The sequence below is a fragment of the Grampus griseus genome (assembly GCF_964374135.1).
Source record: "Grampus griseus genome assembly, chromosome: 11".
NCBI lineage: Eukaryota > Metazoa > Chordata > Mammalia > Artiodactyla > Delphinidae > Grampus > Grampus griseus.
The window spans coordinates 6,028,832-6,049,458 of record NC_139005.1 but is presented as its reverse complement, the minus strand read 5'-3'; the positions used below and the strand labels follow the sequence as shown (position 1 = coordinate 6,049,458).

General features: G+C 61.5%; 2 protein-coding genes across 3 annotated transcripts; one reads left to right on the top strand and one right to left on the bottom strand.

The window, feature by feature from the left end:
• Positions 1-541: 541 nt before the first annotated feature.
• Positions 542-13,553, top strand: IFFO1 (intermediate filament family orphan 1; the record flags this gene model as incomplete). Of its 2 annotated transcripts, none has more annotated exons than XM_082666517.1 (9): positions 542-1,335; positions 4,959-5,019; positions 5,110-5,205; positions 5,862-6,002; positions 8,184-8,341; positions 8,444-8,564; positions 8,823-8,918; positions 11,689-11,819; positions 12,462-13,553. In XM_082666517.1, the coding sequence occupies 9 exons, from the start codon at positions 557-559 to the stop codon at positions 12,571-12,573; spliced, it is 1,695 nt and encodes a 564-aa protein (XP_082522643.1). In that variant the 3' UTR covers positions 12,574-13,553. The 2 variants fall into 2 exon arrangements, with proteins under 2 accessions (XP_082522643.1, XP_082522644.1); XM_082666518.1 differs by having other exon boundaries at positions 557-1,335; positions 8,160-8,341.
• A 770-nt stretch (positions 13,554-14,323) lies between these two features.
• On the bottom strand, positions 14,324-18,699 carry GAPDH (glyceraldehyde-3-phosphate dehydrogenase). The gene is made up of 12 exons (XM_082666215.1): positions 18,584-18,699; positions 18,291-18,331; positions 16,382-16,481; positions 16,195-16,301; positions 15,986-16,076; positions 15,749-15,864; positions 15,588-15,669; positions 15,222-15,373; positions 15,060-15,138; positions 14,894-14,977; positions 14,713-14,810; positions 14,324-14,605 (listed from the first exon to the last, which is right to left on the bottom strand). The coding sequence occupies exons 2-12, from the start codon at positions 18,311-18,313 to the stop codon at positions 14,536-14,538; spliced, it is 1,002 nt and encodes a 333-aa protein (XP_082522341.1). The 5' UTR covers positions 18,314-18,331; positions 18,584-18,699; the 3' UTR covers positions 14,324-14,535.
• Positions 18,700-20,627: the final 1,928 nt, after the last annotated feature.

Here is a 20,627-nt window from a genome sequence, read left to right as displayed (position 1 = left end):
CATTTTACAATCTCTGGCTGCTGTGTGTTTTTTTGAGGGGACTGGGTACTGGCTTTGCTGCTTGAAGGGTAGAGGTGGGAGGGTGGGACGGGGAACCCCTGAAGAGAGCGGACAGTGTGGTATACTAAGAAATAAGGTCAGTTCGCAGGGACCCAGGGAAGGAGAGTCATGGAGTCAGAGCCTGGGTGTTTGGATTCAGGGGAGAGGAGGGCAATTGGGGTGTAGGGAAGGTGAATTTCGTGCCACCAGAACCATGGAGTACTGGAGGACCTGGGTTTTATGTCCTGCCACGCTGGCTGGATTCTGGGCATGGGTCGGGGTCCGGTCGGCTCAGGGCTCAGCCTCAGACCCGGAAAGGTCGGTCCAGGTGCCAGATTCCGAATGAGCCTTTCATTGGCCTCCTCCCTGGCCTCCTCCGCCCCGCTGACCTCTGCCCCTTCCGCCGAGCCGTCTGATTGGCTGCCCCTCGTCCCCCCTGGCGCCTCATTGGCTCTCCTCCCTCGCCCTCCAGCCCTGCTCCTGCACGGGTCTCCATCTCCCGGCAGAAGGCGCAGCCATGAATCCGTTATTCGGCCCCAACCTCTTCCTCCTCCAGCAGGAGCAGCAAGGCCTGGCCGGGCCGCTGGGGGACCCCGTGGGAAGCGACCACTTGGCCGGCGGCGGGGACGTGCCCCCGGCGCCGCTCGCCCGGGCCGGCTCGGCTTCCTACTCGCCGCCCGGGCCGGGCCCGGCGCCCCCCGCCGCCATGGCGCTCCGCAACGACCTGGGCTCCAACATCAACGTGCTCAAGACCCTGAACCTCCGCTTCCGCTGCTTCCTGGCCAAGGTGCACGAGTTGGAGCGCCGCAACCGGCTGCTGGAGAAGCAGCTGCAGCAGGCGCTGGAGGAGGGTAAGCAGGGCCGGCGGGGCCTGGCTCGCCGAGACCAGGCCGTGCAGACCGGCTTCGTCAGCCCCGTCAGACCCCTGGGGCTGCCCCTGGGCGCCCGGCCGGCTGCCGTCTGCACCCCGTCGGCGCGGGTGCTGGGCTCGCCCGCGCGCTCGCCGGCAGGCCCCCTCGCGCCCTCCGCGGCCTGCCACCCGGCTCCCTCCACCTCCACCTCCGCCTCCTCTGCCTCCTCCTCGTCGGCCCGCTTCATGCCCGGCACCATCTGGTCCTTCTCTCACGCCCGCCGGCTCGGGCCGGGACTGGAGCCCACTTTGGTGCAAGGGCCTGGCCTGTCGTGGGTGCACCCCGACGGGGTGGGCGTCCAGATCGACACCATCACCCCCGAGATCCGCGCTCTCTACAACGTGCTGGCTAAAGTGAAGCGCGAGCGGGACGAGTACAAGCGGAGGTAGGGATCGGGAAGGTGGGGAGGGGGCTCAGCTCACGCCACACTGGGGCCGGGGCTAGGTGTGCGTACAGGAGCCGAGAGCAGCTGGGGCCCAAGAATCAGGGAGGAGTCAGTATGAGTAAAGTTCCTGCTGTGTAAGGAGGAGCTTGGAAGTCCACAGAAGGAATTGGATACCCGGAGACTAGAATCCCTAGAGAATGCAGAAGTCGAGACTCGTGACCGGAAGGAGGCGTCTAGGAGCCGAATACTGCGGGGAACACTTGTTTTTCATCTAGGCTGCAGTGTTTGGAGGACTGTGTTAACTGGGGGTTTTGTGATGTGTAAAAGGGACATGGGTCGGAGAGGCCACATCCGGGCTACTGCTTAATCCCCCAGTCTCAGCCCTCGGAGCGACTTTGTGATATAGGCTCCACATTACTGATCAAAAGTTAGAGGCAAAGATTGTAGTTTTAATTCGGGAGTCGAAGGGAAATGAGAGGGGGTTGGAGAGGGGCTGCACCTTGCAGTAGGTGATCCTGCCTCTGCCCAGCGTTTCCCAAAACGGCGTCCGAGGGAGCAGCACGGCTACCCTGGTTCCATCCAAACCAGAATGCTGTGGGGACCTTAGGGCATTTCTGGGAGTGGGTCAGAAAAGGAGGGAGGCGGGAAGAAGGAGTAAAGGGAATTCCCTAGGGAAAGGGGAAGGGCCTATGTAGTTGGCCCAGGGCTAGCCTTGGAAGCTGGGGGATCTGAAAGTGCAGAGCTGAAGGCGGAGGAAGTGTGAAGAGGGCAGCAAGGACCCGAGTAGGAGAAGGCTGGGAACATGGACACACCACACCTTTGACACAAGGCAGCTGGGGCAGGCTGGGTGGCTCTGAAGATGAGGAGTTGGTTTACTGCAGGGAGCCCTGCGGGGTAGCACAAGGCGCCAGGGGAGGGGATGCGACGCAGGAGTGCTGGCTGCATCCAGGTGGATCCCCTAGACGGCTGATAACCATGCTGTTAGGACAGCAGCCTGAGCACAGCCAGCACTTCGTACACTGTGCCTGGGACGCCACGGTTGAAGACGGAGGAGGTGACAGGTCGGAAAGAGGCTTAGCCTTCAGGTTTAACCTCTTAATGAGCTACTCTGACCCCTTGTGGGCAGGCCTGGGAATTACCCTTGCAGCCCAGTGGAGCAGAGATTTGTGTCTGGTGGGGATTGGCTGAATGCTCAGGCAAATGCCTGCTGGGTCGGGTTGGGGGTCGGGGGCGAACTTCAGGGATCTGTAACCCGCCAGAGTCTAGCAGATCACAGATCAGCAGGCTTGCTGAGGTGGAGTCCTGTCCTCATGCTGGCTGGCTTCCTGCCTTGGTTGTAGTCCATGACTGAAGTGTCTTTGGGAGTCTCAGTTATCCTAAAACCATCATTCAGATGCCACCCAGAACCATCCTGCCCCAGCCACTGCAGGAGTTAATTAACGCCGTCAGCAGTGGAACATGGACAGTTCTGGAATACATCCATAGCCACAGGAACAACTGCTGTTGTGGGGGTGTTCTGTTTCTAACCGGAAGAGTATTTGTCCTTGGTCCAGCTGTCCAGGGCAGCAAAGGGTTATTCCTCGGGGGCTGATGAGCTCATAGCTCTGCAGCACTCCGCTGTGCAGAGGGCCTCACAGCCAGACGTGGGTGGTACGTGATACTGGTAGTCAACTCGTTCTTCCACCCCAGATCCCCTGCCCTTGGTCTCTTCTCTTTATAGCAAAGCTAGCTCCCGTCTGTAGCCTGGAAGACGTGGGCATAGTATGAGCACTAAACTGGGAAGGAGCTGAGGCCTCCTGGTTCTGGGTTCAGCTCCCCTGCCTTGTGCGACCTTGGGTGGATCTCTTTTTCCTGGTCTCAGTTTTTCCGACATAGGAGTGGCCCCTGCTTCCTCACTTCACTCAGGGAGACCGTTTATTTGGAAGAAAGATGTTTGCTCAATGTAGAATACATGGAAATTGCTCAACGTCTACCCATGTTTAAAGAACCTTGCGAGGGAGACCAGATTTAAATAGAGGTCAAAACGAACCCATTCGTGGGAATGTCTGGCTGGAGTACAAATAGAATTCTAGTGAGCTTCCAGATGGTTTATTTTCAGATTTTTTGTTTGTTTGTTTGAGATTTTATTAATCTTAAGCCATACCTAACTTCCTTAAGTTTCTACCTGGAACAGTTGAGTTCACTGTCCTGCCCTCCCTGATGCATCTTCCCCAGGGTTTTGGTCCCCTTGTCTGTCTCGCTTGCTTCCTCCAGGGATGCACGGACCCCAGGGGCCTCAGGGTACTGCATCCCCTGCCCTCACGCTGTAGACGCAGAAACCAAGGCCCAGAAAGATAAATGTCTTCTTTAAGAAGATACATAACCTGACACTGCTGGGGCACCTCGCTGGCTCCAACTGTCTGAATGAGAATGCCAGAGCGAGGGGAGGGGCTGGGTGGGGAGCCAGGAAGACGGGAGGGGAGCTGGGCTGCTTTCTCCCGGCCCAGCCCAGCCGCCAGGAGGGGCGGCCACGGTGAGTTCGAGGAGTTATTATTAGGAACACTGCAGTGCGGAGGAACGGGAGGGCTAGGAGAGATGGGCCTGGAGGAGGAGCCCGGGGAAGAGAGCTGAGAGGCACCTGGGAACAGAGATGGAGGGGAGGGGAGGGGAAGACCAAATCCTGGGCCTGCGGAGTATGTTCTCCATGCTGCTTCCTAACCACCTTTCTGGCGTTGAGGTTTCTCCCCTGGTGCAGTTGCCCTCCTTTCTCAGCCTGGAGGAAGCCTTTCCAGGATGGGGGAGAAGTACTGGGCTATGTCAGTGGGGTCTGAGGAGTCCCGCTGTTCCAGCCAACCTTGCGGGGCCCTGAAATCAATCCTAAGCAGGGGTGTTGCCCCCGCCGCTGCCCTCCTGCCTGTGTGAGGAGGAGGGGGACGTGCCGGCCAGCTCCCAGCCTTGGCCAGGAGCGCCTTCTAGCCTCCTCGTGGTCTTAGGCTCTGCATGCGGGGGCCCAGGAGGTCCTGCCGCTAGTTCTTACCCGCCACGGTTTCCCTCTCCCTCTGGGTGTGGGTGCTCAGTGATCCCAGGCTCCTGCCCGCACCCTGGCCCCTCTCTGCGGCTCACCCGGGGCCTCTGGGTGGGCAGTTTCTGGAGCTTGTGGGGATGGACTTCAAGCATCTCCTCGCAGGCTCCTGACCACCTTTGCTGATGCCGTATGTGTCCTGCAGCTGCTTTTACAGGATTAATGGTACCACAGGAGGCAGGGCAGCGGGCTAGACGAGCTCTGTTCTGGTGCAGGCAGCAGGCGGGAGCCCGGATCTGAGGACTGGAGGTGGGAGACCGGGCCGGGTGGTGTGGGCAGAAGGAGGGGGACGAGGCCAGCCGGACAGCTGGTCGGGCTGGGCCCTGCGAGGGACCAGAGCAGCCGCAGTTGCTCTTAAATGGTGCGAGGCCGGAGGTTCCGGGAAGGCAGCTGGTGAGCTGGGAGCTGGCGGGGAGCCTGGAGCCACACGTTTCTGCCCGGCTCCTCCCGTCTGGGGAAGCAGACCCGGGGCCGGGGCCTGAGCCTGAGCCAGACGGGCGGGGGGCGGAGAGCGGAGGCGGGAGGACCCCGCACCCAGGCGCTGGCCCTTCGCTGTCTGCAGGTGGGAAGAGGAGTACGTGGTGAGGCTGCAGCTGCAGGAGCGCGTGAACGAGCTCCAGGAGGTGAGGGCCGCCCTGCCCCGCCTCGTCCCACCTTCCCCTGCCCGCCGCCCGCAGGCAGTGCGGCTCACGCCGGGTTTCTCCCGACCGTAGGAGGCCCAGGAGGCTGACGCCTGCCAGGAGGAGCTGGCCCTGAAGGTGGAGCAGCTGAAGGCCGAGCTGGTGGTCTTCAAGGGGCTCATGAGCAACGTGAGTGCCGCCGCGTCACCCCTCGTCCCTACCCGCCGGGGCGAGGCTGCCTGAGGCCAGGCAGCCGGCCTTTTTAGTTGCACCCAATTCACTGACCCTCCCCCCAGCGTATGTGCTTCCATTTCTTTTCCGCTTGCCCACCCCTAACTCCGGAGAAGAAGAGACAGCGGAAGTCCCCGTGGCCTCCATTGTTCCTCAGGGTGGTTTGCTCGCAGTGTGGCCCTGGGTGAAGTCCTGACACTCTGCCTTCGTATCTGGGTCACTCTGCCTTCGTATCTGGAGTGGGATAGTAAAGCACGCACTTTGCAGTCTGGTTCGAAGGTTGTGATGCACTGAGTTAGGACAGTGGTGCTCGTTCAGCGTCAGCTGATGTCACCATTGCGATACTTCTCCACTCTCATAGCCCCTGGTGGTCAGCCAGTCAGTGTCTCTTGTAGCCTGAGTTCCAGGAGGGAGCCCCCTGCATGTCCCAGCCACTGGGCCGTGCCCTTCGGGGGCCCCGTCTGGCCGGGGAGCCAGCTGTCCTGGGCAGAGTGCTGGAGGGGCACCCAGGAAAAGGGGTGCCTTCTGCTGGGAGGGGCCGTGTGTCTGGGAGGATGAGGGGACATTGCCGGGCCCTGAGGACCCCCTCACCGCCCTCCGTGCTCCCCGCACAGAACCTGTCCGACCTGGACACGAAGATCCAGGAGAAGGCCATGAAGGTGGACATGGACATCTGCCGCCGCATCGACATCACCGCCAAGCTCTGTGACTTGGCCCAGCAGCGCAACTGCGAGGACATGATCAAGATGTTCCAGGTGAGGGCGAGGGGCGCCTGGGTCCGGCCCCCGCCCCGTCCCACCGCCTGGTGTCCGCGCCCGAGCTCTGTAGGGGGGCGCGGGGCCGCGAGAGCCCGGTCCTCCGCGGGAGCTGGGCCCGGCCCCTTCTCGGAGAGCTTAGCGCGGCAGCCGGGCCCTGGCGGGACGAGGCTGGGGGTGAGGGACAACCTCTGGAGAGGAGTTTGGAGCGGTCTCTAACGCCGTCTCTCCCCTCCCCTCTCTCTCCCGTCTGCCTCCTCGCCTCTCTGCCTTTCATCTTCTCTTGCTTCCTCCACAGAAGAAGCTGGTTAGTTCTGCTCTCACGCAAGCTTCCTGCGTCCCCGGCCCATTTCTCAGCTCCCCAGGCCTCCTGACCCGCAGGGCTCTCAGCGCAGACCCCTCCCCTCTATCCGGCTGCTCTGCTCCCTTCTTTATCTCCCGCCCCTCCTTCCCTCTCCCCGCTTCTCCCTCCCTCTACCCCCTTCTATCCCTCTCCCCATTCTCTCTTCCTCTCCCCCCTTCTCTCTCCCTCTCCCCCTTGTATGCCTCTCCCCCTTCTCTCTCCCTCTCCCCCTTCTATGCCTCTCCCCCTTCTCTCTCCCTCTCCCCCTTCTATGCCTCTCCCCCTTCTCTCTCCCTCTCCCCCTTCTATGCCTCTCCCCCTTCTCTCTCCCTCTCCCCCTTCTATGCCTCTCCCCCTTCTCTCTCCCTCTCCCCCTTCTATGCCTCTCCCCCTTCTCTCTCCCTCTCCCCCTTCTATGCCTCTCCCCCTTCTCTCTCCCTCTCCCCCCTTCTCCCCCCTCTCCCCCCTTCTCTCTCCCTCTCCCCCTTCTCTCTCCCTCTCCCCCTTTTATGCCTCTCCCCCTTCTCTCCCCCTCTCCCCCCTTCTCTCCCCCTCTCCCCCTTCTATCCCTCTCCCTGCCTTCTCTCTCCTTCTCCCCTTCTATCCCTCTCCCCTTCTCTCTCCCTCTCCCCCTTCTCTCTCCCTCTCCCCCTTCTATCCCTCTCCCCCTTCTATCCCTCTCCCCACTTCTCTCTCCCTCTCCCCCTTCTCTCTCCCTCTCCCCCCTTCTATCCCTCTCCCCCTTCTCTATCCCTCTCCCCCTTCTATCCCTCTCCCGCCTTCTCTCTCCCTCTCCCCCCTTCTATCCCTCTCCGCCCTTCTCTCTTCCTCTCCGCCCTTCTCTCGCCCTCTCTGCCCTTCTCTCTCCCTCTCCCCCCTTCTGTCCCTCTCCTCCCCTTCTCTCTCCCTCTCCCCCCTTCTCTCTCCCCTTCTCTCTCCCTCTCCCCCTTCTCTCTCCCTCTCTCCCCCTTCTCTCTCCCTCTCCCCCTTCTATCCCTCTTCCCCTTCTATCCCTCTCCCCCCTTCTCTCTCCCTCTCTTCTATCCCTCTCCCCTTCTCTCTCTCCCCCCACTTCTCTCCCCCCTGTTCTCCCCCCACCTGTTCTCCCCCCACCTGTTCTCTCGCCCGCCACCTGTTCTCTCTCCCCTCACCTGTTCTCTCCCCCCCACCTGTTCTCTCCCCCCCAACCTGTTCTCTCTCTCCCCCCACCTGCTCTCTCTCCCCCCCACCTGTTCTCTCTCCCCCCCACCTGTTCTCTCCCCCCCACCTGTTCTCTCCCCCCCACCTGTTCTCTCTCTCCCCCCACCACCTGTTCTGTCTCTCCCCCCCCACCTGTTCTCTCCCCCCCCCCACCTGTTCTCTCCCTCTCTCTCATTCTTCTGCCTCCAGTTCTCTCTCTCCCTTTGCCCTCTGGCTTCCAGATCTGGATGTGTGACTCAGGTTCTGCTTTGTCAACTCCGTGTCTCCCTCCTCCTTGCAGCCTGAAAGTTTCCTCTCAGTTCAGTCATTTCACTAGAAGACTTTTTTTAGAAAAGAAATCCTCTGGGCCATTATGCACATCTTACTGTGGTCGAGGCCAGCCATTTCCCCCTTATCTTACTGCTCTGTTTTCTCTGTTTCTTGTCTGTCTTCCTCCTAGTCTGCAGCCCCGTCCCCATCTGTGTCTGTCTGCCTGTCTCGGTGACGCTGGTGTTTCTGTTCCGTCTTGTAACTGTGTCTTCTCTCTGTCTGCCCCCCCTTCCCGCTGGTCCATGCTTCCCTCCCCTGCCGGCGCCCACGCCCTTCTCCTCATGCACCCGGCCTCGTCTCTGTAGTCTCTGCACTTGTCTCCCATTAAGGTCCCGTCCATGGGGGGGCGGAAGCGGGAGCGCAAGGCTGCCGTCGAGGAGGACACCTCCCTGTCAGAGAGTGACGGGCCCTGCCACCCCGACGGGGACGAGGAGGAGAGCACGGCCCTCAGCATCAACGAGGAGATGCAGCGCATGCTGAACCAGCTGTGAGTCCCGCAGGCCCCTCGCCGCCCCGCCCCCGAGGCCGGAGCCCCGCCCAGCAGCCCCTCCCTGCCGCCCGCCCTGACGCCGGGGCTCCCTGTCTCTAGGAGGGAGTATGATTTTGAGGACGACTGTGACAGCCTGACTTGGGAGGAGACCGAGGAGACCCTGCTGCTCTGGGAGGACTTCTCGGGCTATGCCTTGGCTGCTGCAGAGGCCCCGGGAGAGGTAACCGCCCTCCCGGCCGCAGGGTCCCGGCTCCTCCTCTCCGGGCGCCAGGCCGTCTCCTCCCCGCCCACCGTCCACGCCGTGCTCTGTCTTCCCTTTGTGGCCACCCTCCGTCACCTGCTTCTCCCTGGTCCTTTGTCCTCGTCCCCTCTCTCTCCGGCTTCCTTTAACCTGACTCACTCTCTCCCTCGCCTTGCCCTGTGGTGCCCCGTCCCACCCCTCCCATCTGGCCTCCCCCTGCTTCCCTTTCCTCTCCAGCAGCCGGAAGACAGTTTGGAGAAGGTGATTAAAGATACTGAGTCCCTGTTCAAAACCCGGGAGAAAGAATATCAGGAAACCATTGACCAGATAGAGGTAAGGCCGTGCGCTGAAGCCGAGGGGCCCAGGCTCCCGGTGGGTCGCAGGTGCAATGGCCTCACCCCTGCGGGACCCCAGACACCAGGGCCTCCCCATTTCTTCCTGACGGGGGCGGAGTGATCTCCCCACTGTAGCACCTCCGGTGGGTCCTTAAGACCTCAGGCTGGGGAGGGAGGCCGACAGATGTGGGTTCAAACCTCAGCTCTGTCACTTACTTCCACTCTGACTTTTAACAGGCCTCTTTTCTCTGAGCATGCTTCTTTATTTATACAGTGGGGTTCTTACTAATACCTCCCTCAGGGTTGTTTGAAGGTCAAGTGAAGTAAGGCCCAGGCAGAGCGTGGGGCAGCGTCTGTCTCGTCGTCAGCACAGCGTATGGTCGTTGCTTTATCATCATTGCTGTTGTTATTGTTAGTGCTGTGGTGAAGCCCACGCGGATGGACTTGAACTTTGCTGCTGTCGCGGCTCAACCTTTGAGCCAGTGGGGAAACCTCCATTCCTATTCCCTAGCCTTGAGGAACCTTCTAGAGATGCGAGTGGAACTGGTGCTTCAACTTAAACTCTAGGCCTCTGGGGCGGTGGGAAGGATTTGTGGCACCTGGGAGGAGGGCCTGTGGGACGAGGCTTGCGTGCGCGTGCGATTCTCGTGAGCCCTCCTGCCCGAGCGAGCGTGAGAGGGTCCTTGCCATGCACTCTGACTTGGGGATGAGGCTGGGGGCCTCTCTCCGAGCCCACTGCCCTCACAGCGGCAGTGGAAGTTGAGGAATTATTTTCCTACATCCTCGTTCCCCCAGCGCACATTAGCCGGCCCTTCTCCTTTCAGCAAAACCTGCTTTCATTTTTTTTGCCCGGGCAGACAGGTGCTCACTTTTAAAGGCACTGCTGGGGACTTCCCTGGCAGTCACATGGTTAAGACTCCACACTTCCACTGCAGGGGGCGCGGGTTCGCCCCCAGTTCGATCCCCCCCCCAAGTCCCGCATGCCATGTGGCCAAAAAAAAAAGAAAAGAAAGACACAGCCAGCTGTGCGCCACTAGCTGAGGAGCTGGGAGGGGGAACTGCACTCTGCTCTCCCGTTTACACCATCCCACTGTCCTCCTCCTCCCTACGCCTAGAATGGCATGATGGGAGGTGTCAGCGGGGCGGACACGGTGGTGGTGGCTGCAGTGTTGCTTCTGGACATCCAAATGGGACACCTGAGGTCCTTCAACTCAGTGACCTTTGATCTCTCAGGGGCCCTGGGATGGAGGCAAGGACCATTTCCACCACTGGATGGTGAGACCAAGGCCCAGGTGGAGGGTGGGCGGGAATTCTTTCCCCCACCCCTTCCCCTCCATCTGCTCCCAGCCTCACCCCTCCGCCCTGCCCCGCTGCCAGCGTGCACGGGGTTTGCAGTGTGGCTTTTGGGGTCGTCTCCTTCCTGCAGCCCTGCTCTGAGGGGCTGTGTAGAGACTGGTGGCCGTCCTAGCCTCGTATTCTGCTGGAATACGTTTGGTTCGTTCCCTTGTTCCCTGCCCCGCTGAGCGATGGGCTCCAGAGCCCACCCCTCCTCTTTAATACCGGGGGGCTCTCCTGAGGTGTAGGGATTGGGGTGTAGGTGGCAGCCAGTCTGGACAAGAGCTGGCGGCACCGTATTTCCCTCCTGGACTGAACAGTCAGTGCGTCCTGCCCCTGCACATGCTCTTGCTGCTGGGCCCCGGCTGGGATCCCAGCTCTGGAACCAAGGCTGGAGTTTGAGCCGTGCTCACTAGGGCTTCTGATCCACCTGGGCTGCCGTCTCTGTGTCTGGCTCTGTGACTATTTTCTTTTCTCTCCGAGTTTCGCATCCTCTCTGCCCAGTTCAGACCGTTCACAGGTGGCTTCCCGCCCTTTCTCTTTGCTCTCAAGCAGTCAAGCACGTCACCTCCGAGCAGTTTCTCTGCCTCCCCTTGTGCCCAGAACAGAGAGAGGCAGCACACTGTCTGTGGCCAGATCTTTCACCGCCTCTGCGCCTGGCTCTCAGCTCTTACCTCTGAGCCTGTGGCGCAGAGGCGGGGTCTGGGAGGGAGACTGCGTGCCCTCGACTCTGGGCCACACGTCATGTCACGCATGACGTGTCTTGAGTCGGGCTACATCTCAGAGCCCGTCGGACATTCAGCGAGGCAGGCAGTCCTTCCGTTCATCTCTGAAAAGGACTTACAAGTGAGAAAAGCAATGAGAGGAAATAGGTGGTAAGAGAGCAGAGTGCCTTTCAACAGGGCCCAGCCGGCCTCTGGGCCATGAGTCTCGTGGACGCTACTTGAAGTTAACTAATGACTCTGCCGTCGAGGTGTGGGGTGTGCACGCAGGGATGAGTAGGCCCCGTGGCCAGCCCTGCCAGGAGCTCCCAGCTTGCAGAGGGGGACAGGCTGGGGGGACAGCGCTGTGTGGGGAGTGAGGACTGGAGCAGGCCCCGGGGGGGCCCCAGGAAGGGGCAAGGTCATCCCCACGTGCTGCCCACGCACTCAGGAACATCCGTTCCTCACGGCTCTCGTTGGGAGTCTGTTCCGAGAGTGCAGGCCCAGAGCAGATCGCTTCGTGAAAGCCTCTGTGGGAGAGACTCCCGGGGAAACTAGAAGGAATGATGGGGTATCGGGCACCTTCTGCCTTGAGCTGGTTTAGTTTAAAATCTGAGTCCTTCACTTGCACTACGGCTGCCTGTGCCCCGCCCGGGGTGCTTGGCAGTTAGCCTCCGGGGGGCGGGGGACAGGCCCTGCTGACCCGGCGGCCCTGCCCTGCCCCCGCCACAGCTGGAGCTGGCCACGGCCAAGAATGACATGAACCGGCACCTGCACGAGTACATGGAGATGTGCAGCATGAAGCGGGGCCTGGACGTGCAGATGGAGACCTGCCGCCGGCTCATCACCCAGTCCGGGGACCGGTAAGGGCCCCGCGGGCACAGGCGGGAGGGGACAGTACCCAGCGCCCCTCACTGGGGAGCCCTGAGACCCTCCGGCAGTGACTCAGGCCCGTCTTGCCGTGGGGCTGCCCGTTGGAGATCGCCTGGTCTGCTCGCCCCAGCCCGGCAGCTCCCTCCCCCTCGGCAGTTGTCCATCCGTGGTTGGACTGCCGAAACCTCCCGATGCGGTTCCCCTGGTTAGAAAGGCAGCTAAAGACTGACAGGGAGCACAAGGGGCAGACTTTTATCTAAAGTCAGCGCCACAATTTGTGCCTTTGACCCTGCGTAAGTTTTTAAAAATCGCAAAACTACTTCATAGACGTGAAGCTGGGGCCACAGAGCCGGTGCCCTCCGGCTCCGGCGGCGTCTCATACTGTGACCTCAGATACTTCTGAACTCAGCCTCTCCGGGTCCCCAAGTTAAAGTGGGGACCATTTCTTACCCCCTTCCCCCCTCCCTTGCCCTGCATCCGCCCTTGCCCTGTGGTCCTCCTGCCCTGCCTGAGATGCTGCCTGCCAGGGGATCAGGCCAGGGGTGGCGGGGCGTGCCGGCCTTGTCAGGACTCCTCCCGCCCCGAGGTTACAGCTGACCCGCCCCGAGGTTACAGCTGACGCTCTTTTCTAGAAAGTCTCCTGCTTTCACTGCGGCCCCGCTTAGCGACCTGCCGCCCCCGCCGCCGCCAAGCGAGGCTGAGGACTCCGATCGCGATGTCTCATCCGACGGCGCCGTGAGATAGGGGCCTCCTCGGCCCGCTGGGACTCACCGAGGCAGGGGGCTGGGTGGTTCCCAGAAGGGAACGCGTTTGTCCTGCAGCACCGAGCCCGGCCCCGGCCACGGGGTGCTCCTCCCCAGCCTCCCCCCTTGGTCCTTGGCCTCTCTAGGGGTCTGGGGTGTCTGGAGCGAGGCTTGGCCTGCCCTTCCCGGGCGACCCCCTGCACAGCCGGCTCCCCTGCCTTCCTGCGTGGGTGAATGCTACTTCCCATCTTTAACACGCTGCCCGAGCGCTCGTGGCCCCTCACCTCCCCACTGAGTAAGGAACATGATGGATTGTCCTTCCTGCCGTCCCTGTGGCCTCGAGCCAGCTGGCCGTCTTGATTCTGTACTGGTGCTAACTGGCGTGGGCACTGGTATGAGGGGGATTAGGCTGGACGTTCTGTGGCTCGTGCACCAGAGAGGGCTTCCCTCCGTGTCACAAGCGGAGGGAGTGGGCCCGGGCAGGGCGCTCTGTCCTCCCTCTTGTCCGAGTGCTCACGGCCGTGCCGGCCGACAGCAGTGACGTGGCTGTGAGCCTTCCCTGGTGGAGGTGCCGCGCGTCGCAGGGGCCCTAGTGCGTCCGGTGCCGGCGGCTTCTGGGTCTGACCGGGTGCGGCGTCAGTGTCGTGGAGGGAGACAGAAGCCCCTGCTTGTTTCCCAGTCACCGCCCGGTGACAGAAAGGTGAAGCTGTGTGTGTGTGTGGGGGGGGGGCGTGTGTGTGCACACGAGCATGTATGGGCGCATGTGCCCTCAGGGTCCCAGTTTCTTCAAGCATCAGCTGCAGGTGTGTCTCCTCCGTGTCTGTCACACACTGAGACGAACCGGCTGAGTGAGATGTCCTGGACTCGGAAAAGCTTGGTGAACTGGGGCTACGAGACCGAGGGTCCCTCGTTGTCGCCGCCTGAGGCGGGCTGGGCTGAGCCGATGTTTGTGTGGAATCTAATGACAATGAAACTGGCGACTGTTTATTGAACACGTCTGTGTCACTGTTTCCAGCACTTTCTGGTCTGGGGGTGGTTATGCAGTCCTCTGCAGAGTGCGCTAGTTATCACTTTAAAAACATGCAGGTGCAAGGCAGGTGCGGAGATTGTAGGTAACCTGCCCAAGGTAACGGTGCCTCGAGTGGCACGGCCACGGCCTCAGCCCTGGTTCCCGGCACCAGCTCTGTGCTTCTACCGCCAAAGCCACGTGCATCCACAGGTGACAGATGACATGGGAGCACAGCCATCCCCACCGTTCCCGTGGTCCAGCCTACTGTAACCCCTCCGGTGACACTAGGGCACCCACCCAGCTGCACTGCTGGTGATCACCGGGGCACTGAGACTTGCAGCCACTGGGCAGAGCTGGGGTCTGCACCCGGCAGGCTGGCCGTGCTCCATGCTGCTGCAGAGGTCAGCCAACTGGCCAGAGGCCAGGCACACTGTGCCCTGACTTCCTGTGCCAGTGTCACCCTCGGGGAGCTGCAGACAGAACGGCATCTGGATACGTGGAGCCAGACCATTCCTGGGCTCAGCCACAGCCATCGGAAGCACAGCGAGTCCCCGTGGCACCCAAAGGCCTCAGAGAGGAATCAAGGTGACCTGAGGACACGTGGCTCTTCAGGGGAGCAGTGTCCGCCCTGGGGCGGGGCTCCTGCCTGGTTGGGTGGTCTCAGCAAGATGCAGTTCTCCTTGGCCCCAGCCCAGCTCCCGTCCCCTTTATCCTAGATCCTGGAGCAAGACAGAACAGTAGCCTGGGTGCAGTGTACTTTATTGATGGTACATGACAAGGTAGGGCTCCCTAAGCCCCTCCTCCCCTTCCTCAGGGGGTCTGGGATGGAAACCGCATGGAGGTCGGGAGATTCTCAAGTGTGTTGGAGGACGGAGTTGGGGCAAGGACTCCCCAGCAGCGGAGGACCTCTCTCTTCCTCTTGTGTTCCTGCTGGGGCTGGTGGTCCAGGGACTCTTACTCCTTGGAGGCCATGTGGACCATGAGGTCCACCACCCTGTTGCTGTAGCCAAATTCATTGTCGTACCTGGAAGAAGAGGGAGTTAAGGGTTGTTTTCCCGAGTCGGCCACCAGGGGGCAGCAGACTCAGTGCCACTCTGGCGCACCAACTCCCACACCACCCCAGCCACACACCAGGAAATGAGCTTGACAAAGTGGTCGTTGAGGGCGATGCCAGCCCCAGCATCGAAGGTAGAAGAGTGGGTGTCACTGTTGAAGTCACAGGAGACAACCTAGGGAGGGAGAGGGCCAAGAATAGAACCCAGTCTTGCTCACTGGGGCCACGTGGACACCAAGTTCCCTGACCCGTCAGTACCTGGTCCTCAGTGTAGCCCAGGATGCCCTTGAGGGGCCCTTCGGACGCTTGCTTCACCACCTTCTTGATGTCCTCGTATTTGGCCTGAGGACGTAAACACAGGCGGTCATTCAAGCTCCAGTCTTGCAAGCCCCAGCCCACCAAGGCTGCTCCAGCCGGAACTTACAGGTTTCTCCAGGCGGCAGGTCAGATCCACGACGGACACATTGGGGGTGGGGACACGGAAAGCCATGCCAGTGAGCTTCCTGTAGACACAAGGAAGCAGAGTCGGCACCAGGCGTCCCGGATCCCCGGGTCCCCAGGGCAGAAAAGCAGCAGCGAGTCTCACCCGTTCAGCTCAGGGATGACCTTGCCCACAGCCTTGGCAGCACCAGTGGAAGCAGGGATGATGTTCTGGGCAGCGCCTCGGCCATCACGCCACAGCTTCCCAGAGGGGCCATCCACGGTCTTCTGGGTGGCAGTGATGGCATGGACCGTCGTCTGGAGACAGGAGGGGGCGTGAAGGCCCTGCCTAGTGCTCACCATGCCACCCCTTCCCCCTCCCTCCTCCTGAGGGAAGAAGTGACCCGAGCAGATCCCTTGGAACCCCGGATGCCCCTCAGCCCCTCAGCCCAGGGCCATGCTCTGGGAGGGAGAAGGGTCCCACCCTGGGTGTGGACTGAATGTGCCCTGGCAAGCCCCGCATCACTCATACCATGAGTCCCTCCACGATGCCAAAGTGGTCATGGATGACCTTGGCCAGGGGGGCCAAGCAGTTGGTGGTGCAGGAGGCATTGCTGGAAAGAGGGAGGCAGGTCAGGGGCACGCCCCTCGCGTAACACGCAGCGCGATCTGCCCACTTCTCCGCATGCTCACCTGACGATCTTGAGGTGGTTGTCATACTTCTCATGGTTCACGCCCATGACGAACATGGGGGCATCGGCGGAAGGGGCAGAGATGATGACCCTCTTGGCTCCACCCTTCAAGTGAGCCTGCGGCAGAGGAGCACTTACAAACCCAGGCTCCCCCTTCCCGGCCTAGGTCCGCCCCACCCAATCTTCCTGGCACACCAAAGCCCGGGGTCCCCTCCTCTCCCGCCTCCCTGTGGCTCACCCCGGCCTTCTCCATGGTGGTGAAGACGCCGGTGGACTCCACCACGTACTCAGCGCCAGCATCACCCCATTTGATGTTGGCGGGATCTCGCCTACAAGGGAAGACAGGACAAAGCTCAGGGCCATGGGCTGCCACGGACCCAAGGAGGTCACCCCATTCCAGCACCTCCTCCAAGGCAAACTTCTTCCTGTTCCGTCTCCCACACTTACTCCTGGAAGATGGTGATGGCCTTTCCATTGATGACAAGCTTCCCGTTCTCAGCCTTGACTGTGCCATGGAACTTGCCGTGGGTGGAATCATACTGGAACATGTAGACCTGGGGGGACGAGGGAGGGCATCAGGGGGCCGCGCCTCAGCCGGGCTCTGCTCCCCGCCACCGGCATGGGTGGCACTCACCATGTAGTGAAGGTCAATGAAGGGGTCATTGATGGCGACAATGTCCACTTTGCCAGAGTTAAAAGCAGCCCTGGTGACCAGGCGCCCAATACGGCCAAATCTGAGGAGGACAACAGGTGAGAAGACATGAGAAGGGAGGAGAGAGTCCTCCTGGGTATGCAAGCAGCCCCAGGCCCACTCACCCTCTTTCAGAGGGAAGAGGATGCCACTTTGCTACCACCAGAAAAGTCCCAGGAGAGCTCACTTCACCTTCCTAAGCAACTCTGCCAGGCCAGCCTGGCTTCCCAGCACGGCCACAAAGTGAAGGCTCACATCCTGCCCAAGAGGTGATTAGGCTCAAAGACTTGCCCACCCATCTGAAATCTGTTGAGGAGCAACAGGGTAGGGTGGTGCGCTGCTGCTGCCACCTACAGTCTGGGCACGTGACAGGCACATGGCACTCATCTGACTGTAAATGCTTGTTCCTGCCTGGCCCAGCTTCGGGCTACACCCTCTAGAGAGCAAAGACCTGTACACTCAGCATCACCAAGCTCAAAGGGCAAGAGCAAAGGTCAGAAGTGAACTGGCCAGGGGAAACCCACCCCTTCCCCAAGTCCCTCCTACAAAAGGTAAAGAGGGAAAAGGAATGGTTTCTCAACCCCTAATCCCAGCACTCTGATTTGCTTAGTACTTGTCCTTCCTAGCTCTTTCCCAAAAACCAGGAGTGGGAGCAACAGACGTTTGGGTGTGGGGAGGGCAGGGGGAGGAGGTGGAAAAGAGCAGAAGCCCAGGACCCCAGCTGCAGAAAGGTCAGGCAGCTATATTTAACCCCAGCTTAGGGTGGAGTGGGGATCTGGTTTCTGGAAGACGGGATGGGGAGAAGGGCAGGATGCCTGAGGCTCACAGACACCTAATCCCTCCTGGTGACCTTTACAGCCTGGCCCTTAGGGTTGGGTCACCTCTACGCATGGATGGAAGAAATAAGCTTCGAGGAGAGCCGCTGTGAAGACAGGGGCTGCAGCTCCGGGAGCCATTTTGTGGTGGAAAATTTCTAAGTACCCATGACTCAGCTCCCCCAGCATGGCGCCAAGCCACGGCTACCACACCTCTACGGAAAAAGGAAAGGAAAAAAACCCCAACACAACACAAGACCACCCCCATAAACCCACGTTTCTGATTCATCAGATAACCATCTAGGAAAAGCGTCCTATCATCCCTGGGGGGAAATGTGGCTAGCGGTTTAAGGGATGGTCAGAGTTGAGGTCTAGTTGAACAAGAACGGGAAAGCCTGGCCTCACCTGGCTTAAGGGATAAAGGCGACTCCACCCCACGAGACAGGGGTAGGAGGGTCAGTTATAGGCAAGGAAGGAGGAAGGCTGAAGGGCTAAGGAAGGTTTCCTAACGGGCGGTTCATTCATTTCCTTCCTAGTTGCAACATGGCGGCTGGTTACCGCAGATGACCAACAGCCCCCACCCCCCCGCCCCCAGCTGGTTCTGCGCGCAGCTGTGCCTCCTGCATCCCGGGGCTGCGCCCGGCCGGGGGCACGGGCTGCAGGTGGGGGACCGGCTCCTCCCCAGCACGTGACCGCGAAGGGCGCGAAATGAAAGAAAGGGCCCGAGTTGGAAGATTAGAGGATGGGTCCACATCAAGAATCGGAGACTCCTGGGTATCTGCCGCAGGCGGAGTGGAAGGCTCCGCAGAGGCGGAGTTAACAGGAGGCGCAACAGCCGGGGATGGGGGACACGAGGCCTTGCGAGGGCCTCCTCCAGGTCTGAGCACCGACCTTGAGCTCTCCTTGGGGGGCGGTACGACCACCCCCATCCAGGTCCCCCACGCGCTGGCAGAGACCCGGTAGGGCAAGACCCACAGACGCAATTCGGTGGGAAGCGCAGGACTTACTGCCCCACCCCGCGCCACCCCGCAACTCACCCGTTCACTCCGACCTTCACCATCTTGTCTCCGGGACGCAGCTGCAGACAGAGGGAGGTGAGCATTAGAACGCGCGGCGAAGCGGTTGGAGTCCGGCGCTGCCCTCCCCGCCCCTCCCCCAGGCCTCCATCCCGGACCTGCGCTTCCGCACGTCCTTCCTCCCGCCCCTGCAATGCGGGGGCCCCGCGACCCGGACCCCGGCCTCCTCAGCCGCACCCCCGGCCCGCGCACACCCCTTGTCCCTTTCGGGGCCATCCCCGAGCCCTTTGTGGACCCTCTCCGCCAGGCTTTACCTGGCACTGCACACAACACACGGCTGCCTGTCGAACGGGTAGGAGCAGAGAGCGCAGGGGAAGGCTGCAGCCGGAATTTATAGGGCAGGGGAGGGGCGGGGGCGTGGTGACGCAGGCCCGCCTAGCCCAGTCCCAGCCCCCGGGTGCGGAGGCATGAGCTACGTGCGCCCGTAAAGTCGCGAGTAGTCGGCCCCCCGCTTCTTTTGGACCAGCCTGGTTCTTCAAATGTGCAGGCACCGCGCGTGTGGGCTGAGGGAGAGGGGGAGGGGACCGAGACTGGCCCAAAGGAGGAGGGGACCGGTGATGGTGCTTGGCGGGGATTGGGGGCGGGGGGTTACTGCGGGATTCTGTGGACTCGGGGCCGTGGGCCCTGGTGAGAACTGAGGGATGCTGCACGGATGTAACGGGAGAACTTGGGGAGCCGGTTAGATAGGGAATTGGACCCGGAGCCAGGGACGGCTCGCGGCTGCAGGGTCCCCCTTCCTCCTCCTCCCCGCCCCCGCTCCCCTACTTTCAAAGGCTGAGAGGCGGGAAGGCTGAGGAACTTCTCGAGGCTCTTCGGTAGTGACACTGGAACAGCAGAGGAAAAGGCTCGGGAGGGCCTCCCGCAGGACCCTGCCCAGTCCTCCTTCCCCCTCCCCCTCCCCCCCTCCAACGGCCCGGATTCTGGGCCGGGGGCCGGGGCTGGGCCCTGGGCTGTAGGGGCCTGGAGAGGAAGGAGGCTCCGGAGGAGGCATGAGGGGGAGGGGTCTGCACTGAAGGTCACGATGTCCTGCGGCGCAGGCAGCCTGGAGACCTGAGAATCGAGGCAGACAAACCAGGCCCTGTGCGCACCAGCTGCTCTCCCCTAGGCCCGGGGTGGGGCCCCGGGGCGGGATAGCATCGCTGCTGGGGGCTGGCCCGGTAGAGGGCCGGAGGCCTCCCACAAATTCTCTCCTGGGAAGCCTGAGGGCTGTGCCGCCCCCGCTGGAAGACAATGCCTCTTTCACCCTGTCCAGCCCGTCCAGCCCTGGGCCGAGAGCAGGACGCTAGGGCGGAAGTCCCTCCCCATCCTGGGACGTGCAGGCCAGCCCTGCAGCCAGGGCCTCCCCTTCACTGGCTGCGTCCAGGGGATGTTGGGGGCAGGGTGAGGAGTCCAGAAGAGGAAAAATATTGGGAGGTCTTGGGCATATGGTGGGAACAGGCCCCCAGCCCCTTCCCACACGTGATGTGGAGGAAGGGATCCATTCCTCTCCAAGACCCGTCAGTCAGAAGCTGGCACTGTGCTGGGTTTGTAAGCTGAGGATGGAGGAAGGGCTGGTTCTGAGGACTTGAAGGGTTGAGGATTTAGAGGGGGGTGGGGTGGGATGGACATTGCCCATCAGCAGGTGCTGGGGGACAGAATTGGGGCCTCTTTGCTGGCCCAGCGTAACCTGAGACCAGCCCCCTTTTCCAGCTGAAAAGCCTGTGGCTAAGTTTAGCCCCGCACGGTGACAACCTTTGCTTAAAAGGCAGAGAGCACTGCCCTGCACCCCGACTCCAGCCCGTGCCTTGCCTTTCTGGGACTGCCCTCCCTCTTGGGGCCCCAGACCCAAGGCTGGCTGTGGCTGGCAGCCATCTGCATGGCCCATGGCCAGACTTCTGCAGGAGCAGGAAGAGCAGGGCCACGGGGCAGCTAAGGTGGGGGAGGCGGGAAGCGCCGCACTGAGGGGTCTGCTGGGTAAGTGGAGGGGAGACGCCACCTCCTCAGGCTCCACCAGGACGGCAGCGCCTTCCCTGACAAGGGCCTTAGGAGCCCCTCCACCCTCCTGTGCTACCCAAAGCACGTCCCCCTTTGCCGCGTGCTTGTCATTTCTCATTACTGTCCTTTGCTGAAAAGGGAGCTCAGTGCTCCGAGAGCACGACTGACTGATGCAGTGTGCTGTTGTCATGACAGCAAAGACACCACTGTAGCCATGACAGCAGCCTCACTGCCTCCAGTTCAGGTGATTCAGCAGAGAGGAACTGGGGAGTAGGAGGGGGTGGACGGGGCCTGCATCTGAGGGGCTGACTTGCTGCAGACCCT

Excerpts from the sequence above, each read along its gene's own strand:
- GAPDH (XM_082666215.1), bottom strand. The coding sequence starts at position 18,313 with ATGGTGAAGGTCGGAGTGAACGG. Across the intron at positions 15,139-15,221 it reads GTCATCCCTGAGCTGAACGG|GAAGCTCACTGGCATGGCTT; the intron begins GTGAGACTCGCT and ends TTGTGTCTACAG. Across the intron at positions 14,978-15,059 it reads CCTGCCGCCTGGAGAAACCT|GCCAAATACGAGGACATCAA; the intron begins GTAAGTTCCGGC and ends TTACGTCCTCAG.